The 24,290-nt window shown below is 40.4% G+C and overlaps 1 protein-coding gene across 1 annotated transcript in view; it reads right to left on the minus strand.

Annotated features, from left to right (window-relative positions):
- Positions 1-16,713, minus strand: part of LOC149168244 (brefeldin A-inhibited guanine nucleotide-exchange protein 5-like) — a 240,061-nt gene extending 223,348 nt beyond the window's left edge. Inside the window, 1 exon segment of the mRNA XM_089424865.1 lies at positions 16,405-16,713. Within this exon segment, the coding sequence (XP_089280991.1) occupies positions 16,405-16,713 (309 nt within the window).
- Positions 16,714-24,290: the final 7,577 nt, after the last annotated feature.

A 24,290-nucleotide genomic window follows, 5' to 3' on the forward strand; every position in this document is an offset into this window, starting at 1 on the left:
TGCAGTCAAACTTAGCCCTAACCAGAAAGTCAAAGATGGTCAACAAAGCAGTCAAACTTCTCCTTTGAAGCTCAATCAAAGGCAATCAAACTCGGCCTCCACCAATGGTCAAAGTCAACCCAAAACAGTCATAAAATTTGTGGTCAAACTTGGTCAACCCTACGGTCAAATAGGCTTGCGGTCAATGCAGGTCAAAGTCCTCCTTTTGCCTCAGTTCCTTGCCCAAAAATGCAACCTTCTAAGACAAAAATTCACCCTAAAAATTGAAGTCAAAGGATGCCCAAAAATTCAAAGTCAATGTTGGTTAACGCTGGTGAAACTGCAGGAAAGTCTGAATTTTCAGCCCTATAATTCTATCTGAAATTCGTCCTCTTTTGCCACACGTGGAAGAGAAAGAGAATGCCCAATAGTTGTACGAACCAATGAGAGAAGGAGAGAGAAGAATGTTGAGTGATGATGATGCCAAATGAGGTGAGAGGACACTTGTATTTATAGAAGTCGTTGAGGGAGAAGTGACATGTCTATTGGGTTTCATGAGCCTACATGATGATGTGGTCGACCTAAACAATTTACACGTGTGGGCATTCAAAAACACACTACTGCTTATCCAAATTAGATGATCTTTATATCAATTTTGGCCCTCTTAAAAAGAGGAATTTAATGCAATCATCATCTCCATCAACTGAGTTGTCTAAAGTGGAATTTGGCCCTAGTTGCCAATTTTAACACTCCCTCTCAACTAGGGAGAATTCCACCTGCCAATCCACCCATCATCATCGAACATCATGCCATCTTGTCGTCATGTACCACCTTCGTATCTCATCTCATCTCTACTCTGCCAAACACTGATATGAATAATGAAGAAGAATTGATCGAGGGTGAGTCACAAGACCTTACCACTCTCCACTGACAAAAGTCAGTCCAGAGGTAGAACCCTCAATCAAACTTTATGCCAGATCAAGTTGTTGAACACCATGCATCCTAGACATAGGGAGTATGGCAGTACACGATGCATCCATTTGTAGTGTTATGGCCCCTATCCACATTTCGCAACTCATCGGTCAGATGAGAGGTACTTCCCATGAGTCTCAAACTACATGGGTAGGATGTATGTTGGGGCATCAACAGGAGAAGGTGAACCACTCATCCTGCTCATATGCCATAGGAGGTGAACCACTCACCCTACACACACATCAACCATCATGGGGTATCATAGTGGAGGGTGAACTACTCACCCTATACACACCGCACCAATAGGGGAAGGTGAACCACTCACCCTATGGTCGCTCATAGCTCCAAGAAGTACCCCAAGCCCCCAGGAGCTCCCAAAGCTCAATGTGTTGGAAATACTGAGAGGGGGGGTGAATCAGTATTTCTTTTCCCGACTATTGTTTTACCAGTTAATTTATATTCAGAACACAAGATGAACAACAATACTAAATGCTTTTATTAATATAATCTTTGCAGTAAAATAGATACAATATATAAGTGGTTGCAATCAGTTGCCAAGCTCCAACTCGGACTTTGGTGAGGCCCCAACCTCCAGAGCACCAACTCTATTTCACCAAGACACCAATCTTGGACTTAGGAGCACCAACTCCCAAGGACTTCAATCCTTCCATTTCCTGAGACACCAGTCCCAAGGATATCTATCCTTCCTACTTCTGAGGCATCAGCCCCAAGGACTCCAATCATTCTTACTTCTGAGGCATCAACCCCGAGGACTCCAATCCTTCTTGCTTCTGAGGCACCAGCCCCAAGGACTCCAATCCTACTTACTTTTGTGGCACCAGCCTCAAGTGTTTTGACCCAATCTTGTCAAGGTTCATTTGATAGTGATGTTCTGCTCTCAGAACTCTTCTCTACTAAGTTATATCTGATTATTGCTTCACTGTAGTCTCCAAGCTACAGCATCAATGACAATCAGTCTTCTTATGAAGTAGTCTTCCCAATTGTTCACACTGCCCACACAGAGTGTCCAGTACCCTTCATGACTTTTGATAATGTCTTCACACAGCTTTAGTCAGTCTACTGTTAGCTGCACTAAGCTCTGCATAAAGAACAACTTTCTATTCAGGCTTATGTTCTTTGTTGGCTACTTCTCCCCTTCGACTGTCTGCTGTCCTATTGCCCTTCAGCCCTCTTTCTGTTCTACTGGATCCTCTCGCTCCCTCTGTCTCCACCAGCTTATTTTCCACAGCGTTCAACAGCCTTCAACTCCCAAGCAACCCCTTCAAACAATTCTTTATTTTCTTATATCTGACACCCCTGGCCTTTGGCTTCCTTTCTCTGCAGGCTCTTCGGCTTCCTCAAAACTCGCTTATCCTATCAGTTTCCTCCTCGGTCGTTGTCATTTCCTCTGCGCTCGCTTGCTTCTTCGGCTTCACGAATTTCGGTTTCCTCTGCCTATCCAAGTGTTCCAATATTCACAAGACACGTTCAGAAGGAAGGGATGCCGTATACACAGAGAATACTTATTACAAGTTAAAACCTGTAACAGTGCTCTTTTTATCCATAATTATTTGACATACACAGGGCTTTACAGTGTAACAGACATGCCACGTCCTATCGCAATCGTAATCGGCTTGATTCTTAGTCTTCTAAGCTATCGGGAGCACTCCTTAACGTATCTCTGTCTCCAAAACCCAGCACAAGCAATATATACAAATATACAGGAATTACGATCGAACACAGGCAAAAAACTAAAGAGCAGACTTCAAAAAATATTACACCCGCACCTAAACTGTATCAGATCCGCTCCTCCACAGTTTTATCACAATCAGGGCTCAAGACTTTCGGGGGTCTTTAGTAAGTCCTGCCCTATTGCATAGTTGATGGCTGATGGCCGATTCCCCTGCTCCGATGGACCGGATGTGATATGGTATTAAACCATAGTTAATATTCCCGTCGGGTCCACAGCCTTATCGCAATCGGCGTTTTCATGTGGCAAGGCTTTACGACTTGCGATATAGCGATGGACGCGATATTACAATAGGCACAATATAATAGGACCATCGGGTCCGCAATTGTACATTGCACTCAGCGGTTTTAATGTCGCAAGGCCTTAACCACTTGCGATACGTGACGGATGCGATGACAGATGAGGTCATATTGTAAAGTGCAGCGGGTCCACGTGGATATGCATCGCAATTGGGAGTTGCCCCTGGCAGAGGTCTGATGCGATATCGCTATCGGCGATCGCAATGGACCGCTTGACATATTGTAGCGCCCGCTTCCGAAGTGCCGATGCGATTATCGCTATTAGCGATCGCAAGTCGCACAGGGTCAAGGCTCGACGTTAACGTAGACCCCTCATAGCGATGCAATGTACCGGACCCGATACAACTCAACACTCCCATGTATAGAGTTTCAAGTCTGCAATCTGCCTTCGATAGTGTATTTGCCCTAGAGACAAGTCTTACGCCTCCGATAGTGTTAAAGCATGCATACATGGGTTTTACGGGCCCGATAGCATAAATGTATATATATAAGGTTTTGCGCCTCCGATAGTGTAAAAACACATATGTATGATATATGCTCCTCTACTTGTATCTGCATGCATATAGTTCTTTTCTGGCCCGATAGCTCTCGATAATATACATGCACCCATTGCTCCTTTGATGGCTCTGTCCGCTTCCTTATAGCTCTGCTTGTTCCTCTGTTGCTTTGATGGTTGTTTGCATCCTCTGTTGGCTCTGTTTGCTCCTGTACTTTGGCATATGTGTATGGTATATATATATGGCTCCTTTGTAGCTCTGATAGCTCTATTTTGGCATATATGGTCCCCGAACGTTGTTTAAATGCATGCATAAATATATATATATATATATATATATATATATATATATATCTTCTGCTCCTCTCGGATCCGTTTACTCCTCTTGGCTCATTATATCTGAATTATGCTCCTCTTGATCCAATGTGGCTCCTCTGGCTTGGTAGTGTCTTTCAAAGACCTCCTTGCATATATGAATGCCTCTCTTGCTCGGATATCCTGTAATATGCTTTGATATGCCTCCTTTGGTAACTCCTCTTGCTTATGGCTTGGCTATCCAGATGGCCTTGCTCCTGTCTCTTCATGGATTGCTCGGCTTCCCCTTGGCTTCATGTCATCCTCTAGTACCTAGAATATTGCCATAGTGACATCAATGACAACCTAGGTCAACACAATGTCCAACTTAAGCGAGACCCTCATGGGAGGGTCTTTCCACGACTCCAAGTCTCCCTTTGAAGGCTAAGAATTTGACCTTCCCTAAGGGCTTCGTGAGGATGTTTGCGACCTGTTCATCAGTCCTGATGTGTTGGAGCCTTATTGCTCCTTGTTGTACATATCCCGAATAAAGTGGTACCTGATATCAATGTGTTTGGAGTGGTCATGGAACACGAGATTCTTTGAAAGGCGAATCCAACTTTGGTTGTCGCAGAAGATCACGGTGGTGTCTAGAACATGCTTAAATAGCTTCCTCAACCAAACAACTTCATAACAAGCCATACTAGCTACAATGTATTCGGCCTCGGCAGTGATTAAAGCAACCGACTTTTGCTTCCTGCTCATCCATGAAATCGAAGCAGACCCCAATGAGAAGCAACATCCTGATGTGCTCTTTCGATCCACCACACTGCCAACCCAGTCAACATCAATATATCCATGTAGCCTCAAATTCCCGACAGTGTATCTCAATCCATAGTTGATTGTGCCACGAAGATATCTTAAGAGATTCTTAGCAGCAATCTAATGTATTTGATGAGGCTAGACCTTAAATTGACTCAACGTATTCACAGTGAAGCATATGTCCGAATGGGAGTTTACCAAGAACATCAGGGCCCCCACAAGCTGTCTATATTCGGAAGGGTTTGAAATTCGGGCCCAGCAGCACTACCACATAGCTTCTTGAAGTTGAGTTCCATTGGATTAGACACAGATTTGCAATCCACCATCCCACATCTCTCAAGCAACTTCACAATGCATTTTCCTTGAGAAGGGAAAATCTCACCTGGTTTTTTCCAGACCTCCAGGCCTAGGAAGTAGTGCATCAATCCTAGGTCCTTCATCTCTAACTCAGAAGCCAACTCCCTCTTGCAGTGATAAATGAGAGGGTCTGCACCTGTCAAAAAGAGATCATCTACATAAAGGACCAAAATGAGAGGCATGTTCTTTTGAACCTTGAACTATAGGTTAGGATTAGCATCGCTCCTCGTAAATCCCAGCTTCATAAAATAGCTATCAATCCTTTCATACCAAGCCGTAGGGGTTCGCTTCAATCCATAGAGGGCTATCTTCAACCTACATACATGTGTACTTCGATGTTGTACTTCGAACCCCTGAGGTTGTTCCAAGTAGACTTCCTCCTTAAGCGAGCCATGCAAAAAAGTTGTCTTAATGTCCATTTGATGTAGGCTCCATCCTTGAGTGGCAGCAAGAGCAATAATAGATCGGATAGTGGATATCGAGCAATCGGTGCAAATATCTCATCATAGTCCACTCCTTCCTTTTAAGAGAAGCCTCGAGCAACGAACTTGGCCTTGTATTTCTCAGCACTCCCATTTGCTCCATAGTTGATTTTGTATAGCCATTTTGAGGGGACTACATACATGTCCTTCGATCTAGGCAACACATCCCGAACATCATTTTTCATGATAGATTCATACTCCTAATTCATCGCATCCTTCCAAACTTGGTGCTTTACGGCTTCTTCGAATGTACATGGCTCAATTTGAACAATAGTACTCATTGCAGCTACGTACCCTTCATACTTGTTCGGCTTCTTACTTTCACAAAATGTCCCTCTTGAAACAATATGTCTTTCAACATCTTCGAGAGTATCTTTGAGCCACAAAGGTCTTTTTCTTGAGGTAGAGGGATCACCAGGAGGTGGATCAATGGGATCCATCGAGCCTTCAACATAAGGCATAGGCTCATCTATCAGAGATTCATCATGTTTTCCACATCATGGCTTATTTCCACATCTCTTTGACCAGGCACATAGATTTTATATGCCTTTGAATTTTCATTATAGCCCACAAATATACCTTTCTTCCCAGATGCTTCCAACTTGTTTCTTTTCTCTTTAGGCACATGAAAATATACAGGACAACCAAAAATTCTAAAATGAGAAACATCAGGTTTCTTACCAGAGAAAACCTCCTCGGAAGACTCGAAATCCAGTGCTTGATGTAGGCTCCTATTTTGAAGATACACGACAATGTTGGCAGCTTCTCCCCATAAGAACTTTGGTAGACCTTGATCATGGAGCATGACACGGGTGGCTTCCATGATTGTTCGATTTTTCCTTTCAGCAACTCCATTTTTCTCAAGAGTGTATGGAACGGTTGTCTCCCTCTTAATGCCAGCCTCTCTGCAAAAGTCATTGAATTCATTTGATTCATATTCGATTCCATTGTCGGTCCTCAATATTTTGATCTTCTTCCCTGTTTGATTCTCCACCAAGGATTTGAAAGAATGGAACCATTTAAACACCTCATCTTACTTCTTCAAGAAATAGATCCATGTTTTGCGAAAGAAGTCATCCACAAAAATTGCATAGTAATATAGGCAACATACCAGATAGGTCAGAATGAACCAATTGAAGAATATCAGTAGTTTGGGTTTCACTTGAAGGGTAAGTTTCCCAACTGCAAAACCTGAAAAACTCCTTCACAATTCATATTGAAATCAGGCATACCTGTGGCCATCTTCCTTACCCGAGGTAAGGCTTTATAATTTATGTGGGCGAATGGTCGATGCCATAGCTCAGATTGAAGTGAAGCATTGCAAGTCAAGGCTCCCAAAGGACTTCCTCCAACTTGATAGAGACCATCAACCCTAAATCCAAGTGTGAATGCATATTTAGGGTTTCTTTTCCAAATACGTACCTTTCCATCAATGAATGCTACCTTTAAGCCTTTATCTTCCATTGCAAAAATAGACACCAGGTTCTTCTTCAAATTGGGGACATATGACACTTCTTGTAGATGAATGGTTTGATCTTGATTCAAGTGAAGAGTGACAGTACCTATCCCTTTCACGGGGTAGGTGGCATTATCTCCAAGTATGATCTCCAAATGAGTATTCTTTTCAATCAAATTTGAGAGGGCCTCTTTGTACGCAATCAAGTTCCTTGAGGCTCCACTACCAATCAACCAATGATCCAAAGTATCCGGAGGAGAGGCAGTAGATAGAGCGGAAATAAGATAAAATTCCTTTTGTTTTTCTACAACATTACTTTCCTCATACCTGGAGTTTCTCGTCCTTTTGGGAGGTCGACCATTTCCCAATCATGCAGCGGGAGCATTCCTCTTTCCTTTATTATTGAACCTATTGTTCCTTTGATTGCCATTGCCTTTGAAATTGTTGTTGTTGTTGTCGTCATCCCTTGAAGAATTCTTCTTCTAAGGACATTCTCTAACATAGTGGTCGAATTGTAGCACCTTCCTTTCCTTCCTTCTTTGAATCCTTGCTTGAACCCTTGACCTTGTCTCCTTGAACCAACATTATTTTTCTTATTTGCATGAGCGGAAAAAGGAGTAGGACCTAGGTTCATTTCAATTTGAAGGCTTGTCTCTCTCCATCATCCTCGTCTCCTCTTAAGTGCATCTACCTAATATTTCATCGAAACTAAGAATCCTGTCATTGTTGAGAATGGTGGTGTTAAACACACCCCATACTCTTGAAAGACCCCCAAGTGCAATGAGAGTGAGCTCCATGTCACCAATAACTTCTCCAATAGATAGAAGGTCATTCTTGATTTGTGTGATCCTCATGAAGTAGGATTGGATAGACTCCCCTTTATCCATCTTGATGTCCTTCAACTTGTTTTTGAGAAAGAGGATTTGATTTGCATTGTTCACTTTGAACATCCCAACCGGCTTGTCATATATCTCCTTTGAAGATCCCAAATCAGAAATATAGGCAACCAAATGCTTTTGAAAAGAGTCAACCAAAATTTTCTTTGCTTTCACCTCACCATTTCTATACTTCGTCTTAGTAGTAGTTGGTGCATTTGAAGGAGGCTCCACCACTTTTCCATGCACATGGTCCAATACTTCATGCTCTTCCAAAGTCAGGTCCAAAGTCATCTTCCATGCATGATAGTCAGATTTGTCATTGAGTTTGTCCTCAGTCTTGAAGTAAGATGAAGAAGCCATTGAAACTTGTCAATAAATCTCTTTTGGTGATTGCTTCTCTCTTCTTGTTTGCACTTTGTCTTCACCTGGGCTCTGATACCATGTTAATTTTAGTTAACAATGGTATCTTCTATACTTAGCACAATTACTTCAATGTTCCTTTAGCAGCCCAGTGACAATTTCCAATTTAGTTTTCCAATAGCAATCACATTAACCATAAATCATATTGACAGTAATTGTGGATAGAACATAAAATAAAATGTAGAAGATAAGCCAAGACAAGAGGACACCAGATTTGGTGAATGCCAGGAAAAAACCCCAATGTGGGGAAAACCCTTTGATCAATTCTTCTTATTATTATATCAAATGTTCAGCCCAGAGAGAGAGTACAAAAAGTCAAAGTTGACCAGCCAAATCAAAGTCAAAACAGCCCTGTCAAATCTGCAATAAAACTCAGCCCTAACCAAAAAGTCAAAGATGGTCAACAAAGCAGTCAAACTTCTCCTTTGAAGCTCAGTCAAAGGCAGTCAAACTCAGCCTCCAGCAGCAGTCAAAGTCAGCCCAAAACAGTCATAAAATCTGCGGTCAAACTTGGTCAACCTAGAGTGAACCCTACAGTCCACGCAGGTCAAAGTCCTCCTTTTGCCTAGGTTCCTGTGCCCAAAAATGCAGGCAGCCTGCTGAGACAGAAATTCACCCTAAAAATCGAGGTCGCAGGATGCCCAAAAAATCAAAGTCAATGCTGGTCACCACTGGTCAAACTGCAGGAAAGTCTGAAATTTTTAGCCCTCTATTTCTGTCTGAAATTCGTCCTCCTTCGCCACATGTGGGAGAGAAAGAGAATGCCCAATATTGTACGAACCAATGTCAGGAGAGACAAGAATGTGTGAGTGATGATGATACCAAATGAGGTGAGAGGACACTTGTATTTATACAAGTCGTTGAAGGTGAAGTGACATGTCTATTGGGCTGCTTCATGAGCCTACATGATGATGTGGTCAACCTGAACAATTTACACGTGTGGGCATAAATTCAAAAACACACTTCTGCTTATCCAAATTAGATGATTTTTATATCAATTTTGGTCATATCGGAAAGAGGAATTTAATACAATCACCATCTCCATCAAATGAGATGTCTAAAGTGGAATTTGGCCCTAGATGCCAATTTTAACACACCTTCATTTTTTCTCTACAAGTTTCTGGCAGTGGGGTATTGTATTTCAATTCTTTTCTATGCAGAATTCTCATGGCTCAAGTTTAGGTTGTTTGGTTGTCCTTGACAGAATTCTTGTCATTTTTTCTTCTTCATTTTTCCTAAGTCCACCATAGGAACTCTTTTTAAATATATTAAAATTATTCCCTTTCCAAATTAATCTTCTGTGCCTCCACTTTCACTTTCATGCACAATCCTTGATCTCTTCAGTCCTCAACAACATGCAATCTCTTTACTGGTCTCTAACCCATTGTCTATGTTGAGCATAATATTGAAGAATGTCCAGTACACAATGTGAAGACGAGTATTCGTTACTGAATATTACATTAGTTACACTAATTGTGACATACAACAGCATAACTCCTGAGTACGGGAATATGTCTTAATTCCTAACTAGATGAATTAACCTCAAGCTCTACTTATCAGCATGGGTTACATTTACTTTATAGCTATCGCTTACACTAGCTTTATTTACATTGCTCCACATATTATATCAGTTGTGTCAACCACTGTTTGGAAATCTACGGTACTTATCAACATTCAAGGCCTTATAATAAATGCTCACACAAGCACTCACTAGCTGCGTCATTGCCCCAAGCGCAAAGATAATGGCCGGAATTCCTTATGCACTGGGGTGGATAATGACCAGAATTCCTGTTTCTCAGAAAATCTGGAGGCAGCTCTCTCTCCACCATTTGATCCTTATTCATCCAGTAGTAATTATGGATCGAATGAAAGCTCTGATTTGTGGGTCATTAAGAGGGAACGAGCCTGCTGACTATCCATCATGAAGATAATGTCCATTAACATCAGGGGCTTGGAGAAGGCCCCAAAAAGGAGGGTCGTATTCAACATAATTAATTCAAAAAAGCCCTCCATGATTTTATTCCAAGAAACAATGCTCGAGAAAGAAAACCAGGGATCTTCTCTCTAAATTATGTCCATCATGGGAGATTGTGGGACTAGTGCCCCTGGGATTTCAGGAGGTCTGACTCTAGCTGCAATGTGGGACCCAAATTTCTTTATCCTGCATGCCTATAAATCTATTGCTGGGATCATCCCGTCTAGACATTTGCGGGGTTCCAAATCCAGGCTCTGTATTGTTAACATATATGGTCCATATGGCAACCAAAAATCATTCTGGGAGAATCTAGACTCCAGTGGCATTCTGGACATGAGTTCCCTCATTCTGGCTGGGGATATGAATTTTTCAATGAACGACCCAGAAATATGGGGACAGAAAGGCCAATCAGATCCATTAGCTGCATTTTTCAGCAACTTATTCAACAACAAACTTCTTAAGGATATCGTCCCCTGCACTCTGTGCCCCTCCTGGAGAAATGGCAGGGCTGACTTGGAAGGCATAGCAAAAAGACTGGACCGATTTATGGTCCACTCATCCATATATGAAAACATGTATATTCTTCACTCCTGGAACTTCTCGAATATCTCAGATCACGAAGCCATCTTTCTGGAATGGCCAGAGTCTCATGAGGTAGCGGCCTACCCCTTCAAATTCAACCATATGTGGCTGAAAGATGAGGCCCTTATTAATTTGGTAAAGGAATTGTGGTCACAACTCATGGAGGTCTGCCCCAATAACAACATGGAGAAATTTCCTTTGAGCTTAACAGGTTAAAGGCAGTCGTCCGATCTCGGATTACTAAGAGGAAAGAGGACTTATCTAGAGTTGAAATCCATTGAACACAAGACTGAAGCTCGGTCAGATCTAACTGCCCCAGATTTTTTCGCAGAGCATACAAAAAAGGCTATATTAGATCTCTCGGCAAAAAAAAGATAAAATTCTGAAATTCCAGGAAGGTCAATGGCAGTTGAAAAGTAGGTTGGCATGGGTGGCAGATGGAGACAGGAATACCCATTTTTTTCACAGCGTGGCAACGAAAAAAAACAAGCTAACACCATTTGCAGATTAAGGGCAAAGGGAACAACCTGCTAACATCCCTGTCAGACATTCAGAAAGAGGCGGTGCGCTATTTTAGATCTCAATATACAGCTGCTGAAAAAAATAATGCTGGAAAACAAATGGAATTCGCCAATCTTTTCCCCAAAATGGTTAATGAGGAGGAAGCTGAACTCATGGACAGACCAATTTCATCGAAGCAACTTAAGAGAGTTCTAAGCTCAATGGTGAAGCACAAAAGTCCCGGACCTGACGGATGGGCGATTGAATTTTTCTCATTCTTCTATGATATTAAGGAGCCAGATCTTCTGGGTATGGCAGAAGAAGCTCATCGGACGGGATACATCACAGGTGCACTCAACTCAACATTCATTTCTCTTATCCCTAAGAATCCTAATTCCTCCTCTTTTGATGAATTTAGACCAGTGAAACATGAATCTCTGATCACTCGTGATTAATCCCGAGTCAAACTCTGCTCTTCCCTCAAACGATCTGATTCAACTCTGGGCGAGTCAAACTTGCGTTGACCGAGTTTGACTCGCGACTCACCGATTAATTGCAATTTAGGCGACTGAGGCGATTTTCAGCCCTCAACTCAATGAGCACGGGTTTTAACTTTTAAGGTTCCCGCATTTTTCATTGTGTGGCTTAGTTATGTTAAAAATTAAACGTCGGTTTGTAACTTACTTCTCACTACTCAGGCCCGCAACTCATACGTCAAGAAGGTAATAGAGTCGTAGTGTAATAGAGGCATAGTGTGCAGTGTGCTCCAGTGTAGCTTTAGCGTGTGCTCTGTCAGAGATTTCAGTAGCAAACCATTATCGTATCATTTCAGCTGCAATCAAGAGATTTCAGTTACTGTGTTTTTACTGATTAGTATGCAGTATTTTATAAACTTTTAGAAGCAAATGCTTCTGGTTCTATGTAGTCACTAGTTAGGAATTAGGACTTAGTACTTTGGATCATGTTTCGACTCATATCATATATGATATACTTATTCATTCATGATATTTGGGACATCTATTGATATTATGCATTGATTGGAGTCTAGACATGGCTTTGTTGAATAAATATCAATAAAAAATGTTTTTTTTCCAATATGTGTATATCTTTATTTATTGAAATCATTGATTTTTCCCCGATCCGATTAAAACTCTTCGCACTTTTGCCTCGCTGATTTATTGCCGATTCTGAGTCTGGTAACATTGATTCAAACCAATTTCCTTATGTAACTCTGTCTACAAGTTAACGTCCAAACTGCTAGCTAATCGCATGAAGAAGATCAAATCATATAACCCTGGAATAGTTTGGTTTTCTACCAAATAGACAAATCCAAGATGTTGTGGCAATTACGCAGGAGTGCTTACACTCTATTAAGACTCGCCGGGCACAGGATTGCCTGTTGAAAATTGATCTAATTAAAGCCTATGATCAGATTGACTAGGAGCTTCTGAGATTGATCTTGCACAAAGTAGGATTTGCACACAATCATATAGAATGGATAATGGCTCACATCCCTTCGGCTAATCTGGCAATCTTGACAAATGGCAAGCCATCTGCTTTTTTTCAAATCTCCAGGGGTCTAAGACAGGGATGTGCATTATCATCGTTATTGTTCATTCTGGTCATCATTGGTTTTAGCAAAGGGATTAAGGCGGCATCTAAATCTGGATTGATCGCTGGATGCAGGGTTACTAGTAACATTTAATACAACGCATCTTTTGTTTGTAGACGACGTGCTTTGCTTTGGCAGTGTCGTCATGTCGGAATGGAGGTTACTCTTTCAGATCCTGTCCAATTTTGGGAAAGCTTCAGGTTTGGTAATGAACAAAGAAAATCTGAATTGATTTTTGACAGGGAGGATGAGGAGAATACATCGAAAATTGCTCGTCTATTCGGAGTTAGAGCGCGCCCAATGGAGGATGGATTTCAGTACCTGATCTTTAACCTTAAGCCAAATAAGTATGTGATTTCTGATTTGCAGCAATGGGAGCACAAGTGGGGCTTACTATCGGCGGTAGACTAATGATGATAAAATTTGTCCTTCAAGGCATCCCAATCTACTGAATGCACCTTTTCCTCCTCCCTGAGGCTTTTATACAAAAAATCTACGCCATCATCACTAGATTCTTATGGTCTGGTGTTGGTTATCGCATGAAAATACACTTAGCCAGTTTGGACAAAATCTCTAGAGGTGAAGTTGATGGTGGATGGGGTATTAGAAATACAATGTCCTTTAATCTAGCATTGCTGACCAAGAACCTCTGGAGAGTCTTCAATGGCAGGGGTATCTGGAATTTGATAATCAAACAAAAATACCTTAACAACTTGGCCCTGGAGGATTGGATGCAATTGGGAGCTCCTAAAAAATGTAATGGATCGTATGTTTGGAGAAGCCTACTGAAAGTTAAGCCGTGGATGTGTGGTAATCTCAAATGGGATGTCAGCAGGGGTGGCAGGGTGGCTATTGGACTGGATGCTATAAAATGAGTGGTGAGTGATCATTCCCCTTCGCCGGACCTACTGCATTTCTTCCATGGTTCTGGTTGTTCATTTCTTATGCATATTGGCATACCCAGCCTATCCCCTCTAGCTTCTCCATCCTGACCGAGTTCCTCGTACCTCAACATTTCGGCTTCTCACGTATGGGAGTTGGAGCCATATAGAATCGAACTCTGCCAAGCCGGTATCCAGTTATCGGAAAACTCTGATCGGCTCACATGGGGTGGCATGGTATTGGATGGCAAAATTTCAGTGAAGGATATATATGCCTACATCACGCAGGATCTAAGGTCAGTGACTTGGTTTTCATGGCTGTCTAAACAGTGTAAACAGGCCGCTCCTCTAGAACTGAAATGTTTTTTATGGCTTGTTCTCCACAACAGAATTCTCACCTGGGAGAATCTGTACAAAAGGGGATTTCAGGGTCCTGGTATTTGTCCTATGTGCGGGAATGCAAGTGAAGAGACATTGCACCTTTACCTATCATGCCACTTTGCAAGAGAGATCTGGTTCTTGGTACTGCACCATTTTAATATCAATATAGCGATGGACTACTACTCTATCAAAGTTTGCCTCACAATTGGATGTCGCAGCTGAAGGAATTCCGTATGCTTCCTCTATAAATCTTATGGGGTATTTGGCAAAGCAAGAATGCATGCACTTTCTAGCATTCTATATCTAACACCCACAACACTAGCCTCAAGATCCTGGCTTACTATCTTGAGATTGGGCCTTGTGGGCAGAAATCCTACAGAAGAAGCTGTGTATACAAAGAGATAGTTTTTTCAGCTCCGGTGGGGTTTTTGAATGCAGCTTCCAAGGAGGGAGAATGTGAATGCGGTGCCTATATTGTGTTAAAACTGGGACTATCCTATCATTTCTGCTGGTCCAGGGGATTTGGCTCCAATAGCAGGACAGAATTGGTGGCTTTGTGGGGGGTCCTGAGGTGTGGTTCCTGGCTGGCCATCGAAGAGATAGACATCTATGGAGACTCTAGATCTGTCATAGAGTGGGCTCAGGGCAAGTCTTCCTTCAGAGCTCCCATTCACTCAAATTGGATGTGGTTTATTCACTCTCTTATGGCTTTCTTTTAATCTCATCTCCGTCTTACACATCTTTAGAGAACAGAATGGGGAGGCTGATCTCCTATCCAAAAGAGGAAGCTCTGTTTTGCATGGTGCAGTCAATTATAAGATTTTGGATAATGGAATGTCTGCAGTGCAGGGATTTTTTTATCTATAATGTATGGCTGTCTTCTTGTGGTATTTTGTGCAGGTCTCGCGGGCCCTGCTTTTGCAGGCTTCTCTCACACATTCAGAGTCAAGGTTTTGCATATCGACTGCTTAGAAGTACATCTCAAGGCTTTCTTGATCATATTCTCTCTGTTTCGGTTTGGAGGGCCTGTTCTTCCCTTGCCTCATGCGATTTGTAACGATGTGTTAACTTCTCAAAAGGTTTTTTGGCTATATGGGACTATCTAACGAATGCATGTATTTCAGAACGAGGAGCTAATGTAACTGCATTTATATTAATAAAAGACAATTGTCTTTTTCTTCTGAAAAAAGAACTCCTTTTACCATGGGTTTGAAGTGATTACATTGCTAGCATTAGATGCTACAAGACAAGGGCACATTTTTTATAATAAATTATGTATCCCTGTTTATTTCAGCCATCATGATTATAATCAACTTAACATTTCCATTTCCATTCTCTAATTATATATCTTTATTCTATTTTTGACAGCTTCCTGTTATATGCACAACACCCGTCTCTTAATCCAGGCGTAACAATTAACTTGGAAACATTCAGCTAAGAAGTTGTGGGTGAGAGAGAATTATATTCTGGAAGTCATCCAGGACATGCACTTCAAAGGAAGCCCCAACTGCAAGAATAAACCAGTTGCGCAAGCAAGACAGCCCATGAGGGGCAAAACATGTCTTTAGAAGATTGAACCTTGGTGGGAGAATATCACCACCCCTGCGTAACCATCAAACCAAGATCCCATTGACAACTCATTGAATATAAATGAGCATCACAGTTAGAATATTATCTACTTTCACTATCACATGAAAAGCTCAAAGCATAGCACAACACCTTGCAAAGTAGAGATATAAATGTAAATGAAAAGTGCATACATCATCAATAAGGGTACCAACTAAAAGAGTCAAATCCTACAACTAATATTTTCAACTAGCTATATATCTTTCAGGACACAATTAGGAATTCACTAATTATTATGCAGATAGTAGCTAAATCCATCGGCATTAAGGACCTTGTTTCTCAGATTCTACTATTGTTTGATTTTTTATTTACAAAATTTGTCATTGAACTGTCAATTGTCTAGAGATCTGCATTTTCTTTACAGTTTTCTACACAAATTCCATATTGTGTGTGAATCACATGGTGCAACAAAAAGAATATAGAGAGCAGAATACTATCTTCCCTAGTGAATATGATTTGGTTGAGACATGCTACCTCCAACAATGATAACTTTGTTCATATGACAGACACAAGTTAGTTCACCCATCCCACACTAGAAGATATTGTATCACAGACATTTATGCCAGGCACCAAATAGTCAAGATATCCTTCAGAGACTTGATCATGGGAAAAAGCAGTATATAATAATGGACACAACTTACATGCAGACAATCAAGAGCAGGTTCAACGAGCTTTGGATTCTTTGTCTCAAATGCAAGCCTGAGTGGTTGAAGGACAAGCTCTGCCTCTGGACCTTCTAATGTATGACCAGCAGTCGAAAGTGTTGCTGAAATTGCTTCACTTGTACTCAACTTTTGGGTCCAGTGATCCTGTCTAGTAACAGAGGACGAGCTTGATTGAGAAGCTGTGGTATCTGCTTCCTCTTGTGTTGCATTTTCTCCATCCTTTGTATACAATCTGCGAGAAGCATACAAAAAGTTGATACATTCGTCAATTAAAATAAGAACCATTGTTCTCATGTGTTAGGACTTAAATTTTAAAGTTCAAAATTACACTACCACATTATTCCCATCTAGAATTATTGAGCATATCATGCAGTTACTCACATTCAAAAATGACAAGTTACAGAATTACTATAAAAAAGGAGACAGCAGTATCAAGTAGCAACTAACATTGGAATGGTGGATCCCAAGTATGGCACAAGGATACGACCTTGTTAGAAACACAGTTAAAGAACTAGGATTAAATGGTATATGGCAACATAAATACTGGAGATCAGCACAGCTGCATTTGGAACAGTGGCAGCTACAATCAAACCTAAATCAGTTTTCAGTTAAATCTCTAGCTGCACCTTTCGACCATGTCATTCATTCTAAATTGCCATGTATGGAGACATAATTAGAAGTTAGAACTCCCTTCTTGGAATAAGGGCTAAACAGTTCAACAGCAATGTTCATACATAACTGCCGCAAACTTACCATAGAGGATTAAGCCTTGTCAAACCTAGCATACTGCCAGTATTATTATTGAATACAACCCTTCTGATTCAAAAACGTTGCCAGTAGGCTAGTTGCATGGCCCATAATTAAGTCAAGCCATAGTTTGTTTAACCCAATGTAATCACCTCAAAGTGTGGAAGTATATAACAAAATAATTTAAGCAGAAATGGAAACCTTAACAGTAGTCTCTTTGGATTCTTTGATAAGCTAAATTCTGTCCAAAGTAGAAAAACAACACAAAAAAAACACCTAGTTAGCAAAACATTAAAAATATATCCCTTGTATGTGCTTGTAGATCGCATAATATTTACAAAAGATTGAAAAAAATAGAGTTTCATTGTCCCCATGTTCCTGTTATTACATCATGGTCATATTTTCACCTTTTGGGGAGCCAAAGTCCACTTTTCTGTCTTGTATATAAACTGGCACTTATTAGCTGAGACTACTTGTTTAATCTGTTCCTTGCAAGAGAATTTCACCTAACCGTTTACCCAGGTGCAATTCACCATCATGTCCACATCTGAACTAGTACAAGCACCTCTTATTTCCACCATCAATTTCTCTCCTGGCTAGGAGATAAAAATTCTAAAATTGAGCCTTTGCTGAAAATCAAGTATAAATTTACAGGCACAAGAATGTAAAATCAAAAGAGACGGCCTAGTCTCTCCCATATTTAAATTTCCTTCCAAATCTATGAAAATCACAAATAGAAACATTAAATAAAATATCTCAAAAAACAGTCACAAAAACAGGGATGTATGATATGAAAATAATGAAAGCGAAGAATCCTAGCCAGGCTTATATACCATCGGCTGCTTGATTTATGACCATAGGTATATGTTCCTCTTGTTGTGCGCACCAAAAGGCTCGACATTTCACTATTTGTGGCATTTTCTCTTACACCAGCAGGACTATTACTAGCACCATTGTTTGCCCTTACTGTCTGATGTTGGGCAAATTTGGTATTGTGATCTACCCAGTTTTGGGCTTGTTAGTGGTGAATACTTAGCAGCCTGCTTTTCTCATTTAAAATGCCCATGACGTACATTATTCTTTTATATTAATATTCAAAGCAAGCATTCCATTTATAACACAAAACTATGAGTACTCCTTTTCCTCAAATGAGCATGTCAGCAACTAAATCCTTTCAAAATACATTCAATCATCTCTTGGTGTCAATTGCAAAGGTCCACATTAGACAGATAAGCAAGTAAATCATTTTTTTAATTCTAAATTTTAGAAAAGGCTGTATACTACTATAATGTTTTTATTTCTGAATTTTACGTCTACCCTATAGATTAAATAAAGCATATTTTTTTCATAATTGAACAAAAATGGATTATAAAATGTTATATTGCACGCTGTGACAGTGATATTATAGAAAACAATTCATTGATACAACTTTATAACATAATTCACATCTTCTAAACTTAAGAATTGAACACATGCCTAAATATTAATATCCTACATTTGAAATATGAAATGATAACCTGAAGCAAAATTTTGTGCACCATATTTATTAGAACATAAGATATTATTACAAAAAAGGTGGAGGCAGTAGAACCTTCAAGTTGGTACCAAAGCAGGCCATTTCACTTTTGCTGTGCATTATCACAAAAGATAAGGGAAAAAATAGGGTTGCAACTTGCAATATATAGAGCATTTTCAGCAAAATATTCAAAAACCAACTGCAAATCTAGATTCAACTCCAAAAAAATACATCGTTCCAAGAAAAATCAACCAAATCGGAGGTTGGATAAGAAGGAAATCAAAATTTCACAAACCACTATTTTAGTTGTGCTGCTGCTATTGAAAATAGGGTCTCACCAAATGTTTTATGTAACTTTTCTAGTAGAATCCTCGAAAAACAAACTGCAGATCCAGATTCTACTCCAAAAACTGCAGATTGAATATCCTTTAACTTTTAGGATTCTTCTGCTACATCGGTGGCTATTAAATCTAGTTTCTCAACTACTTATCGGAAGATCTTAGGATTGGTTTAGCCACTGCTAAATTCACCTTCTTAGTCTTTTATTTATCCTTGCACATATAAAGAATAAGTCGTGATAATTTTCCCCAAATGGGGTGACAAGGAGGAGAGTGAAGGAAAGTGAGTTGTGTCAGTACTAGGGGACATGAAGAGCAATGGGAGCAGGGTGTTACATGCAGAGAATAAGGGTGAGGATTTGGAAGAGCTTTGAGCCATTATATCTCAACGGTTCCATTTGATTCTTGATTTCCACCAACCCTGCCAAGGACAATGCAAAAAGATGCACATCATAGCCACCAAAGGTTCCAGCATAGCAACATTGATGAAGGATTTGGAGAAGATTATATGAACCTGCTGGGAAAGTTACTAATCATTTTGCCAAGCATAAAGTGCAAAAGCAAGGCTCTGTTGCGCATGAATTCTGGTCTCATCCCACCCATCAATAAGTTTGGACCCAGTACTCTAAATTCAGATCCTACTCCACTAGCCAATCAGGCTCAAGCTTATGTGCAAGCTTGGGAAGACATGAAAATATGATGTGTAGAAAATTAATGATCTGCACCCTAACCCCAGTTTACAATTTTGTCACGCTGATATAAACTTCAGAATGCATTATTTGTAAACATTCAAAGAGTAATTCTACTATTTAACACATTTCCTATCAGCTGTAATTAATGCTAAATTTATGAAAGCATTCAAGCATGAGAGACATTTATTTTTGGTAAAGGTGACCCCAGAAAAACCCCACAGCCTTTTGGGAAAAACCGGTCTTCAAAGGATGATTTTATTGCTTGAGAAATTAGTCTAAGTACATAAAAATTAACCACAGTATTTATCTCCCTTTAGCTGAAGCATTAAATGCAAATCTGGAAATTTGTGCCCACTGATAATTTTCAGATTTTACAAATTTTGTTGCCCAGAATTTTCTGCACTTTTCCACAGCTCAGCTCCTCAACTTTTGTGCAAGAATCTGCCTCAAAATCTGTGCTAAAACAGCCTCCATTTCTGTGCCTGAAACAGCCTCCAAATCTGTGCAAATACAGCCTCAAAATCTGTGCAAAAAAGGCTGACTATATCTCCTAGAAATTCTTGCCAAACAGCAGCTGGAAACCTCCTCGATTTTCGTGCTGCCTGGAGCAGACGTCCCAAAATTTATGCCTCGAATTTCGAGCCTGTTCTGAACTGATTCCTCCTCTAAATGTGTGCTCAGAACCTCCTTGAAAATCGTGCCCAACTCCTCAAGTTTCAAGTTGCTGTCCTTCAAACTTCATGCTGCATCCTCCTTGAAATGTGTGCATCAGTTTGTACAGCTTCCCCCTTGGGATTCGAGCCTATGGTTGCCTCCCTCCTAGAGTCCTACCAAATCGAACTCTTCTTCTCTTGCAGCTAATTCTCTTTGAAGATCTCCTTTCCTTTTTTCCTCTTCTTCTCTCAAGTGTGAAGTGAGGAATGAGCCTCCCTTTTCTCCTTTTGTCTTTTGGAAAAGATTGAATCCCTAACCCTAGGATTCAATGGTTGAGATTTAGTCTCCAAATCTCAAGATGTGTGGTTGAGATCTCTTTTCCCAAATGAACCCACTCATACATATGTTTCACTTTTATGTCATCATACCATCATCCCATTAATTCGACAAGATTGGAATTCTTGATGAAACACTTGCTTTTCCTCATAATCGGTGAACCTTTCAATGAAGATTCCATCAGAGAATCTTGAGGATCTTAAAGTATTCCCATCATCAGATGTTTCCTTTTGACAGATGTATGATGAACCTTGTACTAGATGACCTTGCCACTTATGTTCCCAATGAGATTCCCAAGACCTATATCCTTGACTTCCAATCCCTCTTTCGTGCTTCTTTATGATGATGTCCCGAGCTCTTGCCTTCAATGATACTATAATGCCTTGATGCATCCCATTTAGTGAATCGTGCTAGCCATATCTTACAACAAAAGACTTAGGAATTTGAGAACAACTTAGGTGAGGAAGACTATCCCAGTAATAGAGATCTCTTACTTCCTCTTTCTTGGACGACTTCTTTTCAGCTTCCTCTACTTTGGCGATTTGGGCTTCTTGTCTTCCTCTTTTGTTGTCCTTAACTTTAGGACAATCCCTTTTGTAGTGCCCACCCATAGCATTGAATCTTAGACACGTCCCTTTTCTTTTTCCAAGAACCAGACTTTCCAAATTTTCCTTTACATGCCAAGTGCATTACAAAATACATTTACAACCACTCATGGGTATTGAACCTAATGAGGAAACACACTAGGGGCAAAGAGCTTGTCAGGCCTGCAATTACGAGATTTGCAACTCACTTCCTCACATTGCAATGTCTCAATGGTCAACATAAAAACTTGCAGAAAATGTTTTCCTCTGAAGAATGGTCTGAATCTCGGTGGGCTCATAGACCAGATGGAAAAGACACCAAAAAGAAAGTGTTAGACACTTATTTTTGGAAAAGGTCTCTAGAGCTTGTGAAAATTACCGAGCCCCTTGTTAAGGTGCTAAGGTTGGTGGATGGGGAAAGATTGGCCATGGGCTACATTTATGAAGCTATGGATCAGGCAAAGGAGCAAATACGGGCAGCTTACAAGGACAGGTTAGCTAAATATGGCCATATATGGGGGATCATTGATAACAGATGGAACAATCAACTCCATCGTCCTATACATGCAGCTGGGTATTTTTTGAACCCAAGGTATCACTATAAAAGTCGGCTAGGAGATCTGCATGATGGGAAGGTCAGAGCTGGATTGATTGATTGCTTGGAGTGCATGGTCCCTAGCCATGTAGACCAGTTGGAAATACATAGACAGCTTACTGTTTTCAATATGGCAAGTGGTACTTTTGGAAAAAACTTGGCAAAGATGGCAAGAGTTGTGGACCAACCAGGTAAGCAATTCCAATTTCCATTTTGTTTTTCTTCTCAAGTTAACATTGTTTACGTTCTTTACAATTCAAATTATAAACTAAGTTACTAATTAATGTCTTTTTCTTTGCAGCACATTGGTGGGAGTCATTTGGTGGCCAGTGTCCTCAATTGCAAAGGTTTGCAATTAGAGTCCTCGGTCAAACTCGCAGTGCTTCAGGTTGTGAGCGCAATTGGTCTGTTTTTGAGCGCATACACAGGAAGAAGAGAAACCGTTTGGAACAAAAATGGTTAAATGATCTTGTTTTTGTGCAATACAACCTTCGACTGAGGAGGAACCAAATGATGAGCAAATCACCTGATCTAGATCCCATTGTGTTGGACGATATTGATCCAACATCAAAATGGGTGGAGGAGACTGAAGATCCTGTGTTTGAGGCTAATTTTGATATCGACATGGCTTTAGCGGGGGATGAAGCAGATTATGTGGCGGCATCAGAACCAGGATCAGTAGCAGCATCAAGGAAAGGCAAAGAACCAATGGAAGGCACTAGTCGTGCAGGTCGACAAACTCGTGCTTCCATTAGGTCCACTTTTATTGTCATTGGTGGCATTGATACTAAGGTTGCAGATCAGGCTGAGGCATCCTCAAACTCTGAACTAGATGATGTCTATGTAGCTCCTGATGATGATCCTGTGTCTAGTAGTGGTGATGAACTTGATGATTGATCATGTGTACATTGTAGACTTGTAGTAGGCCAATGGCCTCAGCTTGCAGCATTGTTTTTTGACTTTATAGGCCATTTAGAGCCTCATTTCTTATGTATTTTGCTATTTTGTCGATGATATGTATTGTACTCAGTGCCATTTTGATATATTCACCTTTACATGGTATATAAATGAGCAAACTTTGCATATTTTGTCTCTATTGGCTTGGAATCATGGTTTTACATCTTAAAAATAGTTTTGTTTCATTAAAAATTGATTATTTAATGTATTTTTTTAAAACCGGTTCGTTTAGACCAAACCAGTCCCGGTTAGACCGGTTCCGGTCGGTAAACCGGTTCATTAGGTGGACCGGTCCGGTCACCGGTTCCCGTTTTAAAAACATTGAATGAGATGACTTCTCCAGTAGTGCTTATGGAATATAACTCTACCAGTTTGTCATAGATTTCTTTTGAAGTTTCGAGTTTAGATAGATATGGGATAAGGGGATACTTGATTGATTCTATGAGAATCCTTTGAGCCCTAACTTCCCCTTTCATATACTTGGCAAGAGCTTGAGCATCTTCCTCTCCTGGTTTTGTGATAGATCCTTTGACATGTTCCATCACCTCATTTTCAATGAGATTCAGATTTGTCCTTTTCTTCCATGCAAGATAGTTTGAAGCCCCAACCAATTTGTTGTTTTCCTTGCAAAAAGACATTTTGACATATTCAGATGTGGACATAAATATACTTACTTGATAGGATGCTCCTTCTTCTTGCTACTTTCTTGATGTTGATGATGATATAGAGGATAGAAAACTTCTCCTTGATGAAGGTAGTTTTCTTCAAGAATGATCCTTGATCCCACAGAGAGTGAGATGACACCGCCTTTTGATCTAGCTTCCTTTGGATGAATAGTCTTCAAAACACTTTAACTTGAGTAGATGTAGGGTTTTGGCCTTCTCCCTCTTGATGATGATCCCAATACTTCTTTGTAGACTTCTTTGATCTAGGGTTATGATGCTTCCTTTGACTTCAAGATGATCTTTGCTTTGATGCCTTCCTTGAAATTTGATCCTTGAGTTTCCCTTAATAAGATGCCCTTCCTTTACTTAGTTACCTTAGCTCTGATTCCATGTTGAGAAATCTAGGACATAGTAATTATGTGATTTCTCTTCTATTAGTAACTGCTTGTGAGTACTTTTTACTTCTTTAGATTAGGATCTTCTTTTACATAGGTTATCAGTGTTCTTCTTCATCAAACAGCTACCAATGCATAAACCATAAAGAGACAAGAGACACAAAATGTAAGTTATTCGCCAAGGCCAAAACCTCTCCCACTTGAGAGGAAAACCTGCACAAATTCTTCTTCTTACAGAGACTTCAATTGACGAATACCAAGACCAAGACCCTTGACCTTTTTGACATTCCAAGGCCAAGACACAAATCCTCCTTGATGAGATTCTTCCCGCAATGATCAAACCTCTGCTTCTTCGCCCTTCTTGGCTCATCTTAGAATTTCGG

The sequence above is a fragment of the Pinus tabuliformis genome, chromosome 4_2 (genome assembly GCF_031772625.1).
Source record: "Pinus tabuliformis cultivar Carrire ecotype Pingquan chromosome 4_2, CPIR1, whole genome shotgun sequence".
Classification (NCBI taxonomy): domain Eukaryota; kingdom Viridiplantae; phylum Streptophyta; class Pinopsida; order Pinales; family Pinaceae; genus Pinus; species Pinus tabuliformis.